Consider the following 24,654-nt stretch of genomic DNA (forward strand, 5'->3'; position numbering starts at 1 on the left):
AAATACGGCCCCACAAGGGGGCCGCAGCTCACAGTTTAGGAAGCGCTGCTTTAGAACAGTGTTCTTCAACCTATGGTCCGCGGACCGGTGCCGGTCAGCGGAAATTTCCTGGCGGTCAGCCAAATATTTATTCGTCTATCAGAAACAAGGCTCCACCCACGTATATCAAATTTTTTAACCTCTAAGCAGCATCAGATGTCGCACGAGCTAAAATTTGTAATTTAATATCATTGGATTTAATGAATAAATTCTATCTACATAGGTTTATGTTTCTGTCTTAGCCGTCAGCGGGTTCACGAAATATTTCTCCAATATTTCCCGTCCACAGGTGTAAAAAGGTTGAAAAATGCTGCACTAGAAGATGTGCTTTACAATTATGGAAAATACCAAGGAAAGTGATCTGGAGCTTAATCCACCTTTACTACTACGAGTTGCCATAAGGCACTATTTATGCTTGCATCCGCCGAAACCTTTAGTTTTTATATATTCGACACGAAACTCTTGTAGTTTCTATATTCGTCTATGAAATAATGTTGGATTCAATATCCACTTAATTTGCCGTCATGTATTATATTTGCAGTGTTTGTTCTTTATGTTTTATTGCATTTTAGCACTTACTAGTAATGAATGTACCGCTCAGATATAAAGCGTCGTACGCTGCAAAATTACCGATGCGAGCTCCCGAGTGTGAATGGGAACAGCGAACAACTCAGCTTAGACAAGAACCCAGCTATCTGGGCATCAGCACAAGCCGATACAACTTCCTTGCTTCTGCGCTTTCATCAGGAGTGAAAAAATCCAGAGATCAAACACTCAGAACAAACAAGAAGCTAAACATCGAAGGAAGAAAATCAGTACCTTGGTGGAACGACGAACTAACAGTCCCAAGAGCACGCCTTTAAACACACTCAGACGACTATTCCTAAAACGTGCAATAATCAAGATTTAAAACAGTAGAATTCAGAACTACAATAAAGCCAAATACAGCTATCAGTAAAACATTACAAACGATAAAAATTATGGAAAAAAATTCGGTAATTTCAACCGTATCTATTCTTTGGAACTGTTTATGGAAATTAGCAACAACACTAAAACCATAGCAGGCACCGCAGCTATTATAATAATGAAATTCATTCCCGCTGAGGACGAATCAACAGATGAAGAAATCCACAAAACCTGACGCCGACTTATTTACAACTTAAAAAACGATTCGGCATTAAGATCAATGGATCCAAGAAAAACTGGTTGAGAAGGCGAAATAACCTGCGACATATTCGTAGGAACGTTGGTCGAATTCCCCGAATTCATAACAACAGTTAACAACGAGTGCCTGAAGAAGGAAAAAAAAAAAGTGGGCGATTCCATTTGGCGTGAAAACGCTCTAAAATTATACTCAGAATCAAACCAGGAAATTAAACATCCGACGAAATCAGCAAATGCAGGCCAGTCTCATAAACGTTGCGGTAAGTTGCTAGGAAAAACATCTGATTAACCGAATAATGCACTTTGTCTGCACAAGAAACTGATCAAGCAGCAATCAATTACATTGGGACCTCAATCGAGCACAGTAGATTAGAGTCGACTGCCAAAAAAAAAAAAAAAAAAAAACAGTAGTACTGATCTTATTCGATGTACAAAGCGCCTCCGATGCTGCTTAGTGGCTAGCCATGATCAATCAATTAAGAGATTTAAGATGTCCAAAAAAAACATTTTACAGACAAAACCATAACATTAAAAACCAGAACTGTAGCGAAAGAAGTCAAACGAGGCTGACCGCAAGGTAATTGCTGAAGACCACGCTTCTGGAACATCCAGTACGACTAACTGTTAAGCCTTTCTTTTTTTAAGTTAAGGGATATTACATCCCATATTGTTTCTTAGCCGAATATAGAAACTATAATAAAGTGCGGCGAGTCCAGGCGTAAGCAAATACCTGGATAGTGCAACACCTGGCCCATTTGGCAGTGCAAACTGAGGCAACTCATAGTAAGGGTGGGGCAAGCTCCGATCACTATTCTTAGTATTTACCAATAATGTGAAATTAGCTCCTAGGAATTGTATTACGTGTTGCATTATCCAGGTATTTGCTTACGCGTGGAATCGCCGAACTTTATATAGTTTCTATATTCGGCATGAAACAATCATCAACTTCATCATCATACGTATCAAGGATTTAGGCCTAGTATGGCCTGTTCCGGCCTTAGAAGTCATCGTTGAATCGTTTAAGAGGACGTCCTGGTTTTCTTTTTCCTAATGGTTTGTACTTTAAGGCTTGTTTTGGTAATCTTTCTGTTTTCATTCTTTGAACGTGTTCCATCCATCTATGTTTATATTTTTTAATTTTTTCAATTACTGATTCTTGATTTAATTCTTTCATAATATCTTCGTTTCTTTTGTGATCAAATAGGGTATACTTTGCAGTTTTTCTCATAAACTTCATTTCTGCTGTTGATAATCTTTGTTTGTCTTTTTGTTTTATTGTCCCGATTTCGCTTCTATACATTAAGACCGGTATGAAACAAAATGGGATGTAATATCCCTCAATTTAAATAAGTTCATGTCGCCGAATTGAAGCCTTTGGCTCTTCATATAATTAGTTAAGACTTCCTTTCACTACTGAAACAAAAGCCGTAGCTTTCGGCAATGATATTGATTCGGGGTCGTGATTGATGACTTAAGTTAGAAGTAACAGCCAACGAAGATCTCTTTAAAATTGCAGGGTGGGCACGCTAGAAGAACGTTACCTTCAACAGCAGAAGTCTAAAGTGCTTCAAAAAATGTTTCACACAAAAAAATGAAAACGACCTGTTACGATCTTCCTAAACGGGGAAGTTCTCAGGTAGCCAGTGAGCTAAAGTACCCTTGGAGTAACAATAGATGAAAAGTTTACCTTCAACAAGCGCTTCTCATATGTTACCGAAAAAATCTTACAAATAGCAAACCATCTAACTAAGTCGGCAAGGATCAAGTGGGGATTAGGCCAACCAGCGCTGAAAATATCTACCATAGCTATACTACCACCGATATTCTGCACCTGCGTGGAAACATTCACTAAATTCAAAGTAAAACCGACAAAAGATAAACAGAGTTCATTACTTTATAGCCATACGTATAATTAAAGAACAGAGGACAATATCCTTTGAGACAGCTTGCGTTATTGCAGCTCTAACACCGATCTGCCTGAAACTGCAAGAATTCTCTCTTATATATATGAAGTCAGTTCCGGAAGACATAACGAAAATTTCCACATTGATTCAAATGGTTATGAACATCAAATTCACTACAGTAGGTGGCCTCATCCAGCAAAGAGAACATACACAGTATTAAGGATAAGGAAAGCTCTGAACGTGACATTTCTATATATATATATATATATATATATATATATATATATATATATATATACTAGGGGAGGATCTTCCCCCTCCCCCCCATGATGTCAACGACGCCCAATGCCCCGAGTTAGGCGCTGGTAATCCGGAGACAAAAAACGTGACAAAAAAACGTTTCAAATTTCGGCATCTTTTTACACACACACACACACACACACACACACACACACACACACACACACACACACACTCATGGTAGCAAAACAGAAGGGAGCATCGCAGTGGCGTATCTAGAGCCTCTGCCGCCCGGGACGATTCCTGAGTTTGTGCTGCTCTGAATACACACCAAAAATACTACAAAAAGTCAAAAAGACATATAGGGGATAAATTAAAACACCATTTTTATGTTTATTTATTTGTGGGGTCTGACATTGGTGAGTACGGGTATGACAAATCCGAGATACCCAAGCTTGACCTGATCTTACTTCGTACAATATACACTTGATACATGATATCTGGAGACTGGTGCTATTAGAGCAATTCGAGGGCGAGGAGGTGACTCTTTTCTCTCAAACTGCAGTTTCCACTTTCTACTAAAACAGACAAGCCTTTTTTAGTAAATAGCTATTCTAGTGGTGGCAGCCCCACCACTAGGTCACACATATAGTCATGCTAGTCACTTGACACAGGAAAACACATGTTCATTTCAAGTCTCAACGAAATCTAAACCAGACAGAAAACATGAGAAACGCGCGCAAACTGGAAATGGTTAATAAATTAGGAAAAAGAAAAACGTGGTGAAATATGCTACATGGAATATTTGAAGCATTTCACATAAAGCAGAAGAATTAGATAAAATTTTAAATGACGAAAATATAGAAATTGCAGTTCTTACAGGAACAAAAAAGAAACTTAAAGGAATAAAAGAAACGGCTAACTATAATATCATATGTAGTAGAGTGGACAAACAAATACATGCCAAAGCTGGAGTAATGATTTGCTTTCACAAATGAATTAAAGCACAAATAATTCGTTATAAATACTGGAATGAAAGAATATTAGAAGTGCGATTAAAATTGAATAAAGAAAATGTAACAGTTGTTGGAGTGTATGCCTCTGAAGAAAATGATTACTTTTACAAAGAGTTACAAGGCATATATGAAAAATTAAATAAAACAGACCATATAATTATAGCCGGAGATCTTAATGCCAGAATACGAATGAAAAAAAAAATTAACAATATTTATAAAAAAGGAGAACCAACAGTAAACAAAAATGAAAAGCGACTCATTAATTATACAATATATAATAATTTAAAAGTAATGAATACATTTTACAAACATAAAAATATACATAAATATACGTGGTGAGCAAGAGGACAAAAATCAACAATAGGCTACTTCATAGCAAATGAAAAAGCAGGAAATCTCTTCCTAGAGGTTAAAGTTAGAAGATTGCTAGAAATTGACACACATCACTATTGATTAAGGCGAATCGAAGATTTCCACGAAACTGTTAAAAAAAAAAAAGGAAAAAAAATACTAGAGAAACAAAATCTAATTACAAAGTAAGACTACTAAATGATTCCAGTATAAGAAATTTATACCAACAGAGGATTAATAACTATTAATCTATATATAAGGCTAGGAACACGCAAACCAATATCATAAAAATAAAAAATTACATATATGGGACAATGAAATACAAACAATGATTGAAAAGAAAAAGCTGGCTTTTAAAAGATGGTTAAGTAGCAAAAAACAAAATGAAATTGAATATAAAAATAGACGAGCAATTGCCAAAAGAGAAACCAGATGATGTAAAATGAATAGATGTAAAAAAAAATAATCCAAAAATTCCTGGATTACTTTACAGATCTTTGAATGGATAATACTGGCATCAAAAATAATTAGACCAGAATCTTACAAAATACCTTAATGAAAAGAATGAAAGAATTAAAGGACAACCGAAATAAAATTAAAAATGGCAAATCAGCAGGGGAACATGGGATAAACTCCGAACTGTATAAATTTGATGGGAAAAAATTTCATCAAAGATTACTAAAGTTTTTGAATAAAATATATACAAATCGACAAATACCAATAGAATGGAATACAAGTATTGTAATACTTATATTTAAAAAAGGAGATAAAACAAAACCTGCTAACTACAGAGGTACATGATACAAAATATATGGCACAATACTTATTGAAAAATTCAAAATATTTAAAATGTGAAAAATATTTTCAGAATGTCGAAATGGATTTTGAAAAGGATGCTCTACAATGGATGAAGCTTTCTGTTTAAAACTGATTACAGAAAAAAGAAGAGAATTTAATTTGGAAACTAAAAAGCATTTGACAAAAGTAAAAAGCTATGTACTGTTTGATATATTCCAAAGAATAAATAAACCTAATATTTCACTACATGCAATATTGAATATATATATATATATATATATATATATATATATATATATATATATATATATATATATATAAAGATAATGAAATAAAAATAAATGAAAAATGTCTGAAAAACAATATCTCATCAACCAAAGAATAAGACAAGGATGCCTGCTGTGTCCAACACTTTTCAATATTTACATTAATGAAATATTAATACAGTGGAACAGCCCTTAAGCAATCAAATACAGAAATTTCACAGAATAACAAAATAAATACGCTATTATTTGCTGATGATCTGGTAATAATATCAGATAAGGAAGACAATTTACAAAGAGCAATATATAATTTAAACATTATAGTAGAAGAGTTTGGAATGAAAATTTCTATCGATGAAACTAAAACAATGGCATTTTGTGGACAAACTCCAGTTAGAAGCAAAATAGTCATTAATAATAAAATAATAGAACAGATAAATACTTTAAGTTTCATACGTAAGTACGAATAATTAAAAATGGTTTAATCAAAGAGAGTATTAGTATACTTATGTATACGGTGTGGCATGTTGACAAATAAAAATTACATTTAAATCAGTTATCAATACTGGACTAATGAAATCTTGTAGCATATTGTAGTTTCCTCATGCCAACATCATTAAATTAATTTGTGCTGAGACATATCCCATTCTGATCACGAAAAGTTTATAATATTATTATTATAAGTACTTACGAGTGGATGCAGACTTTCTCTCCTGTGTGCTTGTAGTTTTTCCCCCCCCCCCTGTACATCCTGGATCCTGGAGATCGCTGTGTAGGCTACAGTTGGATGAATCACTATCTGTTGCGTCACAAACTCCTTCAATACGAGATTTCTTAACATCAAAATTAAACAAAGTCCCTTGTCTCTTATTCATATTAAAATTTAAATATATAGGCCTATTACTTTCGAAAAATTATGGCACTGCGGTCTCGAAACTATCACCCTACAATACGAAATTACAAAGAAAGTATTCAGTATTACTAGATTTGAGAACCGGATACAGACTAACTTGATCTTCAATTTCATTGGAAAAATTTTCTTTACACTTCCTTGCTGATTGGTTACTGGCATTTGCTACACAGAAGTGATTTCGTTCAGTTTTGTGAACAGAATATCCCTGCCTGTTGTAATCGGCTTGCAGGCAGTTTTATGACCGGTCATAAACAGCCAGATGAGTAGCTAGTGGTGGAAGGGGGGGGGGGGGACGGACTTTCAACTTTTTCAGTTAATTCTAAAATAGCCTCGAAAACTCAGTTCAAAATATTGTAATACTATTGCGAATTTTCCTCATAATTGCTGTAAGTGTTGCTAGTGTGAGAGCAGTTTTTCTAAAAATAAATTAAGAATTACCTACATTACTATGAAATAGTCTTCGCCAATGTTATTGGCGATTTTGCTAACAGAAAAACAAGAAATATAACATTTTAGAATGTTGAATTAACGTTTTCCTTCAAAAATAAAGTGTTTTAATTTATTTCCCTCTACGTCGTTTTGACTTTTTGTAGTACTTTTGGTGTGTATTGAGAGGGGCTGCAACCTGAGAAACCACCCCGGGTGGCAAAAGCTGTAGCTACACGGCTGTAAGCAGCAGTATACCCTTTCCAGTATGTTGAAAGATTTCGATGTGTGAAAATTAACGACAATTCATGAATTCTGCCATGTTCATAAATACATTGCATGGTCTTTGATATTTGCTACACAGATGTTACTTAGGCGTTCTGCGTCTGAGCTTTTCGACACCTCAGGAATATTATTCCCCTCAGAATATTTCCACAGTAACATTTATTCATGAAAAATGCTTAGAAAACTCAACTGACAAATTCCAGGAGAACTTCTCGCGGCCCATGTATAATCGTTGCCAGGGCCGCGCGGTTGAAAAACAATACTCGAAGCATGTAAGTGCTGTCTAGCTTTCATCCTACGTGGACGGCAAACTGAACATTCTCAGTTTAGTTTGTCTGCAGATTGCGACAGTGTAGACGTAAGACTAATCGTTTTGGCGAATATAAAAGTTAAAACAGGAAGAAGATAATACTCGTGTGTAGGCAATGTGTTGTGATAGACGTCAATTTACATTAAAAATCGCTCGTTTTTTTTTTTTTTTTTTACTAAGTGACGTGGTATTATTAAAAGAGGGAATAAGATGATATCAAAATTGTTATCTTTAACATGTCAAGTGAAAAGCAGAAAGAGTGAGCAGGGAAATGTGAATTTAAGAAGAAACAGACTGAGTCGAATGAATTTGTGGCAAATTCTATAGAAGTTCCGTCGTGTTTAATTGAAGCAGAAAACTTTCAATAAAAATGTGGATAATTTAAGACTAAACATGATCCACTCGCCGAATATCTATCCAGCAGGTGAACCAAGCAAGAAGGCCGTGAACTAGTTGCACGCAGAAAATTACGATAAGAATATGATAAGTTACGAATTTGATAATTCGTTATTAACATCGCCCTGAGAGCCAAATGGGTTTTTTTAAAAGTACTTATGAAGACAGACGTCACCAGAGGGCTCTTGTGTAGACAAATATCACAAACTCCCTCTTATTTTCCACGTGAGCATCGCGTTCATTTGTATTATGGATTGAGTTGAAATATTATACGAAATCAGATCGATGTGTTTAAAGCCGAGAAATCTTCTGATATTTTCCATTTCATTTAAAAAATACTGGTCCTAAACCACTCATGAATCGCGACCTGCATTTCAAAAAAATAATGATAGACGTTTCCAGCGTTTTTTTTTTTTTCCTTTCTGAATAAAGGAATGATATTCCAAGTAATGTGACAAAGCAATTCACACAAGATAATTTATCATTATTTTTACAGCAATTCTGGCCAATAAACCAGTGGTTCTTAACCGGTAACCAAGAATGCTGGTATTCCGCCTGTGAAAGAAGTCACATGACACAATTCGCTGTGTCACATAAATGGCGAACCTATGGCACGCATGCCAGAGGTGGCACGTCCGAGAATTTTGCAGGCACGTCAACAATTTACAGGTGATATCCTTTTATACGTTTATAAATTATTCAATTTTTTTTAATTATTATAATACGTGCAAGTTAAATTTTGTTTTACACGAAAGAAACTAACCAACAAACACAAAGTCTACTGTAGGAACAAGGCCCAGCAGCTGAAAAGAAAACTAGAGCTCATGTAAAGAACCTCTAGCCATTGGCTGAAGGAAATAATAACATGACTGAGCTGATAGAAAAGAACTGTGTTTAGTAGACAAAACTGTTTCATTATTTAAAAGCGTAGTCCCAAATGATACTATCATTTTTTTTTTTTTTACCTAGATGAGTAAAAAACCCGTGTAACACAAGACTAAAGTCCATAATAGGACTTTAGTCTTGTGTTACACGCTGCAATTACTTAAACTAGCCCCACTGTTACACCGGATTGTGATTGTCTTGCTTGTGTAACAAACTTTGTGTTGTGTGCTCTGAAGATGCTGGATATAATACTAGCGAAATATGAGCTGCTAAGTTAATAAATAATTATTTTCTTATCCATCTGTGTTCATATCATACCGTGAAATCTATTACAACATGTAAGGAAGTCTGTTTTGGTTGTATTGTTGTTATGATGGATTTTTGCCGTACTGTTTGCGTAATTTATTAGATGTGTGGTATAGCTCCGATTTTTATATAAAAAAAAATCAGCTAACGCCTATGTTGTTCCCGTATAGAGTAGGCGGGGCTGTTTTACCCTATCTAAGTTTTGGAGACTGAGTGGGCAGTTCAACTGGTAGCCAATCAGAGAGAGACAGCTGGCCCAGGGCTATCACTGATTCAACGGTACGCAGTGAAGAAGGCGGCAAGCTAGTGCCGCCATCTCGTTGTCTCTAACCCTAACACAATATTTTTAATGTCTGAAAAGAAGAGTGGTTTCGACGGTCGATTTTCTCGAGTTATTTATAAACGATTTTTATGAACCTTTTTATACGCGATTTTGATAAACCTGTGTTAAATACTTTAATTCCGTGTTAAGATAATTGCTGATGGTTGAGAATTTGTAAGCTTTGGTAAATTGTGATAGGATGACTGATTTTTTAACGGAATATGGGTGGTATCAATTGAAATGGAGGTAGTTTCTGATATGTGTGGGTTTGTGGGATATCTTCGTGGCTATTTTGTTGCTGGTTGCGTACAATATCTTCTACGTATCTGCCATAAAACGTGATGCCGGGGAGGGAGGGGGGGGAAGGGTGGAGGTGGAGTGATTCTATATGTGCAAGGAATAAATCTGCTAGTTGTCCACTGATATTTTGGCCCGTGGGAGCCCGAAAATATGAATATATATATATGGAGTTGTTGAACTTTAAGAAGTTGACGGATATTGTGGGTTTGATCAAGTTAATGATGTCATATGGTGTTAATTTTGTGTGTGTAGAGTGTGGTCCTCTGTGAGTAGTGTGTGCCAGGGACGTCCACGGCAGTGTATAATGAAGTTGCATCTAGTGAGGTGAAGATGTCATCTCGGGATGAAGTAATGTTATTTATTTTGTGGAATAGGTCGTCCATATTTTTAATCATACAGTTAGACGTTTTAATTAATGGCTGTGATGAGTTGGCAATAAATTTTGATAAAGAAGCTGTGGTGGTGTTCTTGTAGGAAAGTATGGGTTATAATCCTGATAAACCACCCAAATATCAACAACAAAGATGGCATGAAAATTCCAAGGATCTGGATAGCACACATTCAGCCTACCTAATATGAAAGATCCAGCATAAGTCAGGACTCTACCCAAGCCGAAACTACTATTAGATACGATTTCATACCAACTGGCTGGAATGATGTTACTATATATATATATATATATATTAGACAACACTAATAATATGACTCTAGTGGTGATGTAAATTTTTTATTTCTATTTTTTTATTATTTTTTTCACCACAGGTCAGGCCAACAATTGTAGCGGTTGGTCAGTGTCTTTAACGAACCAGTTTGATTGTAGTATAGCTTGTTTCTTGTGTATATTTGTACGCTCCAGAAGATGACCTTGACATAAAGGTCGAAACGTCGGATGCACATTTTAGTTATATAAAACTAAAGTTTTTATTCAAACACGGTAGTTGTCTGAATAATTTTCAAAAATGAAAGTTCTGGAATTCATAAAATAAAAAAGAAATAATAATAAAAAACATGTGGAGGTTGCTATGACTGCATTAACATCACTTTCATTATAGTATGTTGTTATGATTGTTCTATTTTATTGCAATTGTGTGTAAACTGTGCGAGATTTATCAATTAAACTTTACCATAGGCATATGTGTAGAGAAATAACCATAGTACAGATGTAGGGTTCGGTACTATCCGCGGTTTCAGGTACTATCCCTGTTTCAGGGATAGTACCTGAAACAGGGATAGTACCTGACGAACCAGTTTTTTTGTAGTATTTTTAACAAACCAGTTTGATTGTAGTATAGCTTGTTTCTTGTGTATATTTGTACGCTCCAGAAGATGACCTTGACATAAAGGCCGAAACGTCGGATGCACATTTTAGTTATATAAAACTAAAGTTTTTATTCAAACACGGTAGTTGTCTGCATAATTTTCAAAAATGAAAGTTCTGGAATTCATAAAATAAAAAAGAAATAATAATAAAAAACATGTGGAGGTTGCTATGACTGCATTAACATCACTTTCATTATAGTATGTTGTTATGATTGTTCTATTTTATTGCAATTGTGTGTAAACTGTGCGAGATTTATCAATTAAACTTTACCATGTGCACAAATTCACATGGAGAGAAGAGGCTAGGAATAAGAAAAGTCTCATTGACTATGTTATTGTTGATAGTGATGTTTTCTCCCTGGTGCAGGACACCAGAGTGTACAGAGGATTTGAAATTGGAAGTGATCACTATTTAGTCTTGAGCAGGATAAAATTGAATTTCATATTGAAAAGAATAACATGTAAGAAAGTTTTAAAGCGAATAAAAGTTGAGCAGCTCTCAGATGTGAACTGTAGACTAAAATACAGAAATATTATTGAAAAGAAAATGAAAGAGTTTGAGAACAGGAATCAAACCTTGGAGATTCAGTGGCAAACTCTGAAGGAAACATTGATTGATTCTTCCAGAGAGGCATGTGGTGAGGTTGTGTGCAAAGATAAAAAAATCAGAACTCCCTGGTGGACACAGGAAGTTAAAGAGGCAGTGAAGGAAAAGAAGAAAGCATATCAAAAGTTCCTGGCAAATAAGTCAGCTTTTACTCTTACAGAATACAGAGACAAATGTAAGAAAGCTAAACAGTGTGTAAAACTAGCTAAACAAAAGTCATGGGAGGACTTTGGCAAGAATATAGAAAATAAATATCAAGAAGGTGGCAAAATATTCTGGAGGTTGTTGAAGAAGCTTAGGAATGGAGGAAAGAGTGCTGTAAAAGGAATTAGAGATGATAAAGGTGAAATGAAAACAGGAGAAAAAGATATCCTTGAAGTATGGAGTAATTACTTTGAAAAACTGCTAAATGAAACAAGCAGTGATGACAGCACAGTGATAAAAAACACTGACCAGGCATGCAGTCAGGAATACATATCCATACTTGAAGTAGAAAAAGCCATCAAAGGCTTGAAATGTGGAAAGGCAGCAGGAGTAGATGATATTCGACCAGAAATGCTGAAGTATGGTGGTATAAGAGTCTTACAGTGGCTGCACTGCATAGTTCAGAAAGCCTGGACAGAGGGACGAATTCCCGATGATTGGAGTAGAGCTCTCATAGTACCCATATATAAAAAGGGAAATAAAACTGAATGTGAGAATTACAGAGGTATTTCCCTACTGAGTGTTCCTGGCAAGATCTATGCAAGTATACTTGAGAAACGGTTGAGAAGAATTGTGGAAGAAAAGCTTGGTGAAGAACAAGCTGGATTCAGGCCAAATAGAGGCTGTCAGGATCAGATCTTCACTTTACGACAAATAGTCGAGAAAGCATGGGAATATAACAAAGATCTGTATTTAAGTTTTGTCGATTTGGAAAAGGCATATGACAAGGTGCCAAGAGAGAAGCTATTCAATATGCTGCAGTTATATGGTGTCAATGGGGCATTATATCAAGCAATACTTAGTCTTTATTTGAGTTGTGAGTCAGCAGTTAGAATTGAAGGAAATACAGGAAGATGGTTTAATGTTAAATCTGGTGTGAGACAAGGATGTACATTATCCCCTTTGTTATTCATTATCTATATGGATCACATTATGAAGGAATGTGGTATTAAACCTGATATCAAAATTGGAGATGTTAATGTCAGCTCTTTGCTTTATGCGGATGATGTTATACTTCTAAATAAATCCGCTACAAGTCTGCAAGATTCTCTGACTAAATTGAATAGCTGTTGTAATAGATATGGTATGAAGGTCAGCAATAAAAAGACAAAGACAATGAAAATAGGCAGAATCATTGAAAATGTCAACTGTGTTGTGAATGGAGAACCTGTGGAACAAGTAAAACATTTCAGCTACTTAGGCACAATTTTTACTGAAGATGGTAAACTAAATATAGAAATAGACAACAGAATCAGCAAAGCTGGTATGGTGGGAAGTCAATTGAATAAATTCATATGGAATAAGAAAGAAATTAGTCGGAACACTAAATTAGCTGTATACAAGACTGTGTTCAAACCAATTTTAACTTATGGATCTGAGAGCTGGGTCAGAAGTAAAACACTTGACCAAAGACTAGAGACCGCAGATATGAGAGTCCTGAGAAAGATTAGAGGCGTGAACAGATGGCATCAATGGCAATATCATATTAAAAATGAGGATATTAGGAAAGAACTTGACATTGTCAGCATCCAGGAATGCGTTAGCAGAGCTAATCTCAGATGGTATGGTCACTTAAATAGAATGGGAGAGGAAAGATTAGCAAAACAAGTGTTCTCTGCCAGGTTGGCAGGAAAACGACCCAGAGGAAGACCAAGATATAGGTGGATTGATACGGTACAAAGTGCCTTAGACGATAGAAATATAAGATCTGATAATGTTGGAGTCTTGACAAGTAACAGACTGATTTGGAGGAAAATTGTAGATAGGAAGTTAGTAATGATGTAATTTTTTCGTGTAGTACTGTCATATCCTGTACACCCCTTGAGGGTACATGGCAGGAATTTGATGATGATGATGACTTTACCATAGGCATATGTGTAGAGGAATAACCATAGTACAGATGTAGGGTTCGGTACTATCCGCGGTTTCAGGGATAGTTTCAGGGATAGGGTTCGGTACTATCCGCGGTTTCTGAGATAAACAAATCCCAGAGCCCCCCCCCCCTCCGCGGTATACGCGGAGAGGGGGGGGGGCTCTGGGATTTGTTTATCCCGAGGATAAGGGGGGGGACTACTGTATTTCATTTCGCACATGTGAAAGTCGTTTATTTTGGGGAACGGACAGTAAATAAATTGTGCAGCAAAATAAAAGGGTCAAATTAGATTATGGGGATAAAAATCCCTTATTATTTTACAGCCAGAATGTGAAACTCTAAGATCGAAAACTACTATCTACGAGTTTCATGCCGAATCCAAGCGTAAGTGACCACTTGGGTAGTACAACACCAAAAGGGTCAAATATTGTGGGACAGTAAAGGAAATTCCAAGTAACAAGATATATGAAGAGACAAGTGACACAAAGGTCGCCGCTCTCTATCAAGGGTAATCCGCTAATGGGTCTGAACTTGTGGATAAGCGAATAACGTGGAGGAGAAGGGGGATGACTTGATATGAGGTAGAATACGGAAGAAGTTTTGATCCAAGGAAAACGCTAGCGGGGTCTGGCTATATCCCCCATCATGGCCGGCACGGGGGTGGTAAATCTTTTGCTGAAATCTTTTCCTAATTAAAATTCATTTTTTAAATTTATGTTGTGTCGTGTTTTCTATTTCTATAGTACTTATGAATTAGCGGTCATGCAGATGCTCAGTCATAGGTCGTAGGCGATGCGTAGTGTTTCTCATATCGTCTACTGAACAAGGTCCCCACCCCCAAGATTAAATCCTGAGTGCGCTACTGATATCTACGCACTGTTTTTCGCACAGATAATCCCTACTTGCAAAACATCACCGGCAATATTAAAAACTGTATTAGACCAAGTTGTAAATTCCATCAAGTCAAGATCTTTAAAAGCACGTCTTTTTAAAAACACTTTGCATATCCATGGAAACCAAGTACACATCTTTGCGTTGCGCACTGAAATGAGACGGTCATCCAGGGGTAAAGTGCAATTCCGAATTTCAGAACTTAAGAATGAATTATTGGCCTTTTTTCAAAATGTGCTAAAATGGCATATTTAGCCGATATTTTTTTTTATTACTTAAACAGCGTTAATACAAGTATACAAGGGGAAAATGAAACTATTTTGACATCCACTGACAAATTGACAGCTTTTCAGAAAATCTCTTTGGAAAAACCGCATTTCAGAAGAAATAAAAAATACAGTGGACATATTTCCTTCGCTCCATAATAAAAATGTCGAGAGAATTATTTCCGTTATAATAGAACATTTGCAATATATAAGAAAAGATTTCAAGTTTCTTTCCTTCCTTAAAACCACGCTACCGGCCAGGACGTATACATACATTTCCGTGGATGCGAAGTGCATATTAAAATTGTAATACCATTCATATTACATTGAAATTTATGATGGATACGAAGCTTTTGAGGGTGCGTATTTGATCTTTAATGGCCTGCAAGGTGATGAAATACGTACAATGAGTGGATACGGAATCCCTTCGGCCCAATTAATACATCGAGTTGTGAAGTTTCCTTACAAGAAAAATTAGTCAACTTGTCATAGGATCGTGCTCTAAAAATAAAATTCTCTGAAATAACTCTTGAGAAATTATGCATTTTTGTCCAAACCGAACACTCAGCTCTCTCCGCAAGGGCACTGAAAAGTTAGCAACTGTTGTCAGCATCATATTTGTGTGAGCTCGGTTTCTCAATATTAACCAGCATAAAAACTAAAAAGCGTGCAAATTTTACTAATATGGACAAAGAGACGAGGGTAGCGATATCACGTGTTAGACCTGATATTGCTGATATCTGCAAAAAGCCGACAAGCTCAAGTATCGCTTCAAAATAAGTTTCATTTTTATAAAAGGCAAGTCCAGGCATCTTTTTATTGTTAATTTTATGACACAAATGCTTTTGGTGTTCCCCACATTTTTCTTATAATCAAAAGTGTTCCGTGACTTTGAAAAGGTTAACAACCACTAATCCCGAGTATCACACTGACATAAAATACGACTTCAAAAAAATGTGCAATATCATAGAGTTTACCATCAACCACGGCCTAATTCTTGGAACAGATTGCAACGACGAAGGAGGAAACCGAATGGACGTCGATCTTAACGTCCATTCGGTTTTATGGTTTAATGAGAACAGAAATAATAGAGTAAAAATTTGGAAGAGTTCGTTCTCAGCACCAAATTCCCTACACATACTAAACGACGACTGTAGCACTCCTTCATTTGAAATTACCAGAGGAAGCAGCTTCTCTGATCTGAACACTGGCAAACAACGCTAATCTGCCCCAGTATTCGGGTACATTCGGTTTTCTGAATGGAAATACGAAGTTGTTCTGACCATCGCATATTAAGTTTCATTATCAGTAACAAAAATTTAAACGGAATACGCAACACAAAACATCGCGTTAACATCAAGTACTTCACCAAGAAAACCCATTCAGCGATATTTGTAAAGGCATTAAAACAGAATTATCACGCCTATGCTCAGAACATCACTTTAATGGGAACAGCGAACAACAGCTCAGCTTAGACAAGAACCCAGCCATCTGGACATCAGCACAAGCCGATATAACTTCCTTGCTTCTGCGCTTTCATCAGGCGTGAAAAAATCCAGAGATCAAACACTCAGAACAACCAAGAAGCTAAACATCGACGGAAGAAAATTACCTTGGTGGAACGATGAACTAACACACACTCAGACGACTGTTCCAAAAAAATGCAACAATCAAGATTTAAGACAGTAGAAGTCAGAACTACAATAAAGCCAAGTACAGTCCATAATTACAAACGTGAAAACACAATCATGGAAAAAAATTCTATACTTTCAACCGTATCTAATCTTTTGAACTGTGTATATAAATTAGCAGCAACACTAAAACCTTAGAAGAAACTGCAGCTATTATGATGAAGAAATTTATTCCCGATGACGACGAATCAACAGATGAAGAAATCCACAAAACCACAAGACACAAAACCTGACGACGACTTATTTACAAGTAATGAAACGAGTCAGTATTAAGATCAATGGATCCAAGAAAAACTGGTGGAGAGGACGAAATAACCAGCGACATATTCGTAGGAACGTTGGTCGAATTCCCCGAATTCATAACAACAGTTAACAACGACTGCCTGAAGAAGAGGGAAAAAAAAAAAAAAAAGTGGGCGATTTCCTTCAGCGTTTACACAGTCTAAAATTATACTCATAATCAAACCAGGAAAACCAACATCTGGCGAAATCAGCAAATGAAGGTCAGTCTCATAAATGTTTCGGTAAGGAAAAACATCCGATTAATAGATTAATGCAGTTTGTCTGCTCAAGAAACCTATCAAGCAGCAATCAATTACATTCGGACCTCAATACAGCAGAGTGGATGCAACTATGGAGGTTAAAGAGTCTAATGCAAAAAAAAAAAAAAAGCACTACTGGTCTCATTCGATGTAGAAGGAGCCTCCGATGCTGCGTGGTGGTTAGCCATGATCAATCAATTAAGAGATTTAAGATGTTAAAAAAAACCTATTCTAATTTACAGACAGAAGAGCAACCATGACAATAAAAACCCCAACTGTAGGGTAAGAAGTCAAACGAGGCTGCCCGCAAGGTTATTGCAGAAGACCACGCTTCGGGAACGATCAGTAGTGAAAGACTTCCTTTCATTACGGAAAAAAAAGTCGTAGCTTTCGCCGATGATAATGATCCAGGGACGCGAAGGCTTACAGATAGAAGTAACAGCCAACGAAGATCTCTTTAAAATTGCAGGGTGGGCACACGAGAAGAACGTCACCTTCGATAGCGGCAAGTCTAAAGTGCTTCAAAAAACGCTTTACACAAAAAATGAAAACGACCTGTTACGATCTTCCGAAACGGGGAAGTTCTCGAGGTAGCCAGTGAGCTAAAGTACCCTTGGAGTAACATTACGAAAAATTTACTTGACTAAAAAATCTTATAAATAGCAAACCTTCAAGCGAAGTCGTTAAGGATTAAGTGGGGAGTGGGGGGATTAGTTCAGTGATCGCTGAAAACAATATATAGCGGTGCTATACTACCATTGATATCTTGTGCTGCACCTGGCTTGAAACATTCACTAAAATCAAAGTAAAACCGACAAAAGGTCAACAGAGTTCAACACTTTATAGCCAGGATAATAAGGGTAGAGGAAAATATCTTTCGAAGCAGCTTACCTAACGCCCATCTGACTGAAACTTCAAGAATTCTCTGTTCGGGAATAAATAACCAAAATTCCACCATTGTTCCAAATTGCTACAAACTTCCACTTCACTACAGTAGGTTGTCTCACACAGCAAAGAGAAGAGATATTAAGGAGAAGGGAAGCTCTGAGCCTGACGACTTCCAGACACTCAAGGAAGCAAACCATAAGGAAGCATCGCAGTGGTATATCTAGAACTTATGCCGCCCGGGAAGATTTCTGAGTTTGCCTCCCCTCTCAATACACACCAAAAATACTACAAACAGTCACAACGACCTATAAGGAAGCAAATTAAACCACCATGTTTATGTTTATTTTAGTTGTAGGGGCTCACATTTATGAATAGGGGCATGGCAAACCCGAGATACCCAAGCTAAACCTGATCTTACTTCGTACAATATACACTTGATATATCTATCATATCTGGAGAGCGCTCTTCTTTCCCTTTACCCTCTCTCATTTCTTACTTATCCTCACCCCAGTGCTATTAGAGCAATTTGAGGTCGAGGGGTGAATCTTTCCTCTCAAATTGTGGTTTTCACTCCACTAAAACGGCAAGCCTAGTTGTCTTATGGTGGCAGCCCCACCACTAGGATACCTTCCCCATGCTAGTCACTTGACACAGGGAAGCACATGTTACTTTCGAGTCTCAACGAAATCCAAACCGGACAGAAAACATGGGAAAAGGTCTCAAACTGGAAATGGTTAATAGACTTTGGAAAAAGAAAAACATGGTGAAATATGATACATAGAACATTATAAGCATAGCACATAAAGAAGGGGAATTAAATAAAATTTTAAATGACGAAAATATAGACATTGCAGTTCTTACAGGAACAAAAAAGAAACTTAAAGGAACAAAAGAAATAGCTAACTACAATATCATATGTAGTGCAGTGGACAAACAAATACATGCAAAAGCTGGAGTAATGATTTGGATCCACAAATTAATTAAAGCAAAAATAACTCATTTTACATGAGGAAAATGAAGTAGTGTGGATAACCCACTTCCCAGGTAATAGATTCCAACGAACATTGAAAAGGCCCAAATCTAGAGATGCCCTGTTTGAAGGCTTTTTTTTTTTTTTTTTTTTTTTTTTTAACAACGATCAAAACACAATCCTAATTCCGCCGTGAGTAGAAAACCTCCGAAATATTAACTGCTGGGACTACCAGAAAGGTCTCTATGATGTCGCTACTCGTATTTATAAGTTAATGGAAGATGGAATTGTATTAGAAGGTGAAAGTTTTTTGGCCACTCCAGCGGGGGTATTAAATTCATATATCTAAGGAAACTTCTTGCTGAAATTAATGATGAAATTTTAAAAACAACTTTTCAAGAGTTCGGTACAGTTGTAGGGATATTCCGAACAAAATTTGCTAAATATCTGGGCATTGAACAGGGCGATAAAATTTACGTCAAACACAAAATAACCAAAACTGTGCCAAATTTTGTTAGTATTGAAGGATACATGGCCATGGTGAATTATCAAGGTATGGCCACACTATGTAGCAGATGCCAAGACGACGGCCACACTGCCAAAGGCGACCCTCTGAGCAGATGTAGAAACTGTTCCACAATAGGGCTTTCCCAACCGAGGTGCAACGAACCTTGCAATCGGTGTGGAGATCCCTCATAGGAGTTTCAGTGCATAATGTCTAACACGTCAATAGCGTCTCTAGAAGAGTTTCCACCTCTTCCTGCCACTATAATGGATACAAGTACTGAGGGCGAAGAGCAAAATATCCCCTTCACAAAAGTCCCCAAGAAAGATAGATATACTGAAGGTGAGGAGCAAATTATTCTTTCTGTCATAATTGACTAAACCGAAAAGTTATATAACGTCACAATATTAGACAGCCCAAACAAGGAAACGTAGTCTGTCTTGAAGACCTTTTTATGGAATATGATTCAGAGAATGACGAGGTACACAGTGAAATTAAACGCGAATATTCCCTTCTAGAGACTCAGAAGAACTCATCAGAACAAGTAAATGATAAAGAAGGAAGCTTAACAGTAAATAATGAGCAAGTCAGTTTAGTGAAATAGTCAGTGGTCATCCTTGAAACATGGCCAATCAACACTTAGTTAACGTAGGTCGCAAAAGGCCAAGACGTAGATCGCAGAGTTGTGACACTAATGTGTCACAAGAAACTGACCACAGAAGCAAAGGCTATAAAAAATCACAGTATCAGCCGCTTTCTTCGAAACGACAATAATGGGTAAATCAACTACAATAAAAATCATCACCCTGAATATCCAAGGTTTCAATAGCACTAATAAACAAAAATGACTACATGACCTACCATAATTGGGACATTGTTTTTCTACAGGAAACGTTCATTATCCAACTTAGCTCAATCAAAAGTGTCGCAAATAAATGGAGAAACAAAACCTCCTGGAGCTTCGGAAGCAACAGAAGCAAAAGCTGTTTAATCCTAATTTTAAAGGAAATCCTTTTCTCCAGAAGAAATCAAGAATCATCTCAGTTAACATAAAAATAAACAACCACAATATCAAACTTATAAGCGTGTACGTCCCGACAGAGAAAGCAGAAAGGAAAATATTCTTAAAAAGCCTACACCCCTACCTGGAGGGGACTTCAATTTTGTAATGAACACCAAACTAGACAAGGAAGGAAGAGATCCCAATCAAGGCGACGGAGGGAAACACCAACCACCAAACACCGAGTGAATTGTGCCATGAACTTAACTTGACAGACAGCTGGAGCATCTTATACCCTGAACAAAGAAGCACCACATGGCGATGCAGCAGGAACGTAAACAGAAGACTGGACCATTTCTACTTCTACCAGAACCTGATTGACGCACTAAGTAAGACTACCATTGACACTACTAGCCACACGTCCAGAATCTCGGATAGGCAGCAGTAGAAGGTGAAATGACAATTCACCTTCCTAATGAAGCTTTTCATGGCACAGGCTATTGGAGATGTAATCCAACACTCTTTGCAGTTTGCAGTATTCCTTTTTAATCAGTGTCTGATATTAAAAAGGAATAAAATCGGCTGCTTACAAAGCAAGTAGAAGAAGGTAACATAGAGAAGAAGGCACGATGGTGACGCAATATAAAAGAACAGTGTGAGGCGAAACTTCAAGACCTTGCAGCTAACATAAAACAAAAATATAGCAAGCTATAAAAACTTATAATTTTTCGGCAAGGAAGTAATAACAACATCCCACAAATCCAGCAAACTCTTCAACACTACGAACAGATAGTGATACTCGAACAAGACGATACAAACACGGAGCTTTTAAAGGCAAGGGCAAGGAAAGTATCAGCAGAAAAACAATTTTCACGAGTGTTCTACCAACAAATCAAGGATGATAGGAAAAAGAAAAATATTGAAGAAACATCGTACAACAATAAGATCTACAGCAAAGAACAACATCATCGAAGCCTTTCAACTACTACACGCAACTATACACTGCAGAATCGAAGGAAGAAGCATTGTGGCCTAGTCTTTTAAGGAAACACCGACAGTCTCTCATAGAGATATTACGGAAAAACCCATCTCGCTTACCGAAATTATATAAAGACGGCATTGAGAACCTTCAAACAGCATGCAGCTCCTGGAATAGATGGTCTACCAATAGAATTCTACAAAGTATTCTGGGCCCAGCATTACTACAGGCATTCGAGTACTGCACTAAACGGAGAAACCTCACAGAATCCCAGAAAACAGGAATAATTACACTTGTCCCAAAAAAGGAAAACCTAAAAGAAATACCAACTGGAGACTGATCACGCTCTTAAATGCAGACTACAAAATTCTCGCGAAAGGCCTCTCAACACTTCTCTCCCAAGTACCACCAATAATACTGCAGAATGGGCAAGCAGATCTGAGAAGCGATACCAACCCACTAAAATATTTATATTTTAGGTAACATTTATTTCCTTTCTTTCAGGTGTATTATAAAATACTAGAAAACCATAAAAGAATTTCAATTTTTTTAATAGTTTATAACTATAATATAATATTTAAAAGTTTCAATGCATATTTAAATACAAATTTAACGTATTATTGGAATATTTTCTAAAATATTAATTTTAACCTATTACTATTGGTTCTCAAGGCAGTTAGAGGAATTCTTATTTTGCCTGTCTTCAAAATCCTTAATCTTATTTTGAACAAGGTGATTGGTTCTCGCAGACAGACGACGGATCGGTTATCTTACGCAGATTTAATTCGCAGTGAGAAATCAAGAGAGGCTTTCCATTAAATAAAGTTCTACACATTCAACATTATTATTACTGTCTCGTGGGAGAAAAACGGTAAATTTCCACCCTCAGATTTGTATCAGATGATCTGCTGGAAAATTGGTAAGAAAATAATTATTTGCATTTTCTTTTCAAAACCCAAAGAAAGAATATCGTAAATTCACCCAATGAAAAAGAAACTGGAACATGTTTAACTGGAAAAACTACATGTTTTTCTTCAGTTATTATCTGTTTTTTTCTTGGAGCACAAAGAAGAAATCACTGCACATAACGTGGGAGATTTTAAAAGGGCAAAAATCGTTACATTGATTACATTATAACTAATAGGGAAATCATGTCAGGAAAAATTATTTATGCGAGAGTTCTAACATCAGCAGACATAACGATATTTTCTTCTAGTTTAGATACGTATTATTCTTGAAGAAGCCAAACTTTTTGCTACTATTTCACACTGAAATGCAGTCCCAATGATTTACGTTTGTAACGGGTGTTTGGCGAACGAGTTTTAAAATAAATTCTCGGAGATATCTGCAAGATGAATAGGTCTACAACCCCCCCCCTTCCGAAAAAAAAAATTATATAACACATATGCGCCTTTTCTTTTAAATAATTCAAATCCTTTTTTTCCCCCAAGATAATTGTATCACAGCCTGTAAAAGAAATGTCAGCATTTCTGTGTTAGGATGCCTGCAAATGAACAATTGAAAACGAAACAAGACATTCTTAATGTATTCTGCACTACAGCTTGGGGAACTTTAGTGTGACTTCTGGCTTAGCGTTACTCTTTTCTTTCTCACTACCCGTGAGGGTAATCTAAGCGTTTTGCTTTTTCTCCAGCTGAGGGATTATTTTGGAGTATTTTTAAGAAGTTGATTATTTCAGAAATAGCAACCAACAGCCGTAAAGCAGTAATATTTAGAAATTTTTAATTTCTAAATATTAAAATATTTAGAAATATTTGAACTTTCTTTTGTGTGGTATGCATATAAACAGTTTTGCATGGTGAAAATATAGCTGAGTATTTCCTCAACTTCGAATAAAATCCGAAGACAGCTGATTTTAGATTGCAAAGAAATTGTACAGAATTAGAAGCTTCGACGGTGCAACAAGATTATTGCCGTATTTCTTTTGTCAAAACGGTAGAAAGTAATAAATTTGAATGCTGTCTGTGATGGATTTCAAAACAGTAGAAATTTAGAGTAATTATGTAATTCAGTTCCAGAGGAAGAGGAACTGAATACGGAATGTTTCAAAATTTATGCTTCTTTTGAAGAAGTAAAAAATCTTCAAAAGAAGCATAAATTTTGAAACATTCCGTATAAAATAATAATAATATATAAATTAAATAAAAAAAAAAAAATAAATCTGTTGCAATATTAAGCAAAAGACGAAGGCGAGCGAACAGTCCCTGCTCAAATATCATTGGATATAAATTTTTGATACTAAAAGGGACTCATAAACGGAAACAGAGTAATGCAGTTTAACGTCGTTAGTTATTCATAAAAAAAAAAAAATTTAAATAAATAAATAAAATGAAAATCTTTTCTTAAACTGCGAATTTTCAAATGCAAACTAGCATTTGAAAATTCACTGAAAAAATGCTTCTGTATTATCAGCAAAGTGGAAGAACGAAAAGGAGTCTTCACTGATTTGAAGAACGAAAGGCAGAAAATTTAATACTAACATTAAATAAATGCATTACAAAGGCTGGTCTGTCATTTCAGGATTGATTACCGTAAGCCCCCTCTTATCCGCAGATAAACCGCCATCCGGAAATATAAGATGGAAAATTCCAGAAATAAACAATTAAGAATGACGTCGTAAAAGTGGAATTCGATCCAACATCATTTCAAAGCTAAATGTTTGTGGAAACTGTGAAAGTTTCGTAACACAATCCTCAGCATTCCCGAGTTACCTTAGCTTGCACTACCTATTTGACTGAAGAAGGCGAAGGGATGTCGAAGTTTGTATTCTCGTAAGCTCTCAGGTCAATTTACGAAACTTCCCACAAACATCCGGCTTCGACATAATGTGGGAACGAATATCCACTTTGTCGACGTCATTCCACATCACCGAAATTAAACCGTATCGCTCTTTCGTTTACTAATAGACGATTCGGCTCATTCCAGGGGTAGTCCAACCCCAGGCAACTCGTTGCAAAAGTTAGGAACGCTACACTCACC

The 24,654-nt window shown here is 36.3% G+C and overlaps 1 protein-coding gene across 1 annotated transcript in view; it reads left to right on the forward strand.

Annotated features, from left to right (window-relative positions):
* The window catches only part of LOC150093414 (gelsolin, cytoplasmic-like), a 154,321-nt gene extending 133,655 nt beyond the window's left edge, over window positions 1–20,666 (forward strand). The window contains exon 7 of the mRNA XM_090413610.1: window positions 20,564–20,666. Within this exon, the coding sequence (XP_090269736.1) occupies window positions 20,564–20,666 (103 nt within the window). The remainder of the gene's footprint in view (window positions 1–20,563) is intronic.
* The last annotated feature ends 3,988 nt before the right edge of the window (window positions 20,667–24,654 follow it).

Source organism: Typopeltis vanoorti, chromosome 24, assembly GCF_054136105.1.
Source record: "Typopeltis vanoorti isolate ZY-2024b chromosome 24, IOZ_Tvanoo_1.0, whole genome shotgun sequence".
NCBI lineage: Eukaryota > Metazoa > Arthropoda > Arachnida > Uropygi > Thelyphonidae > Typopeltis > Typopeltis vanoorti.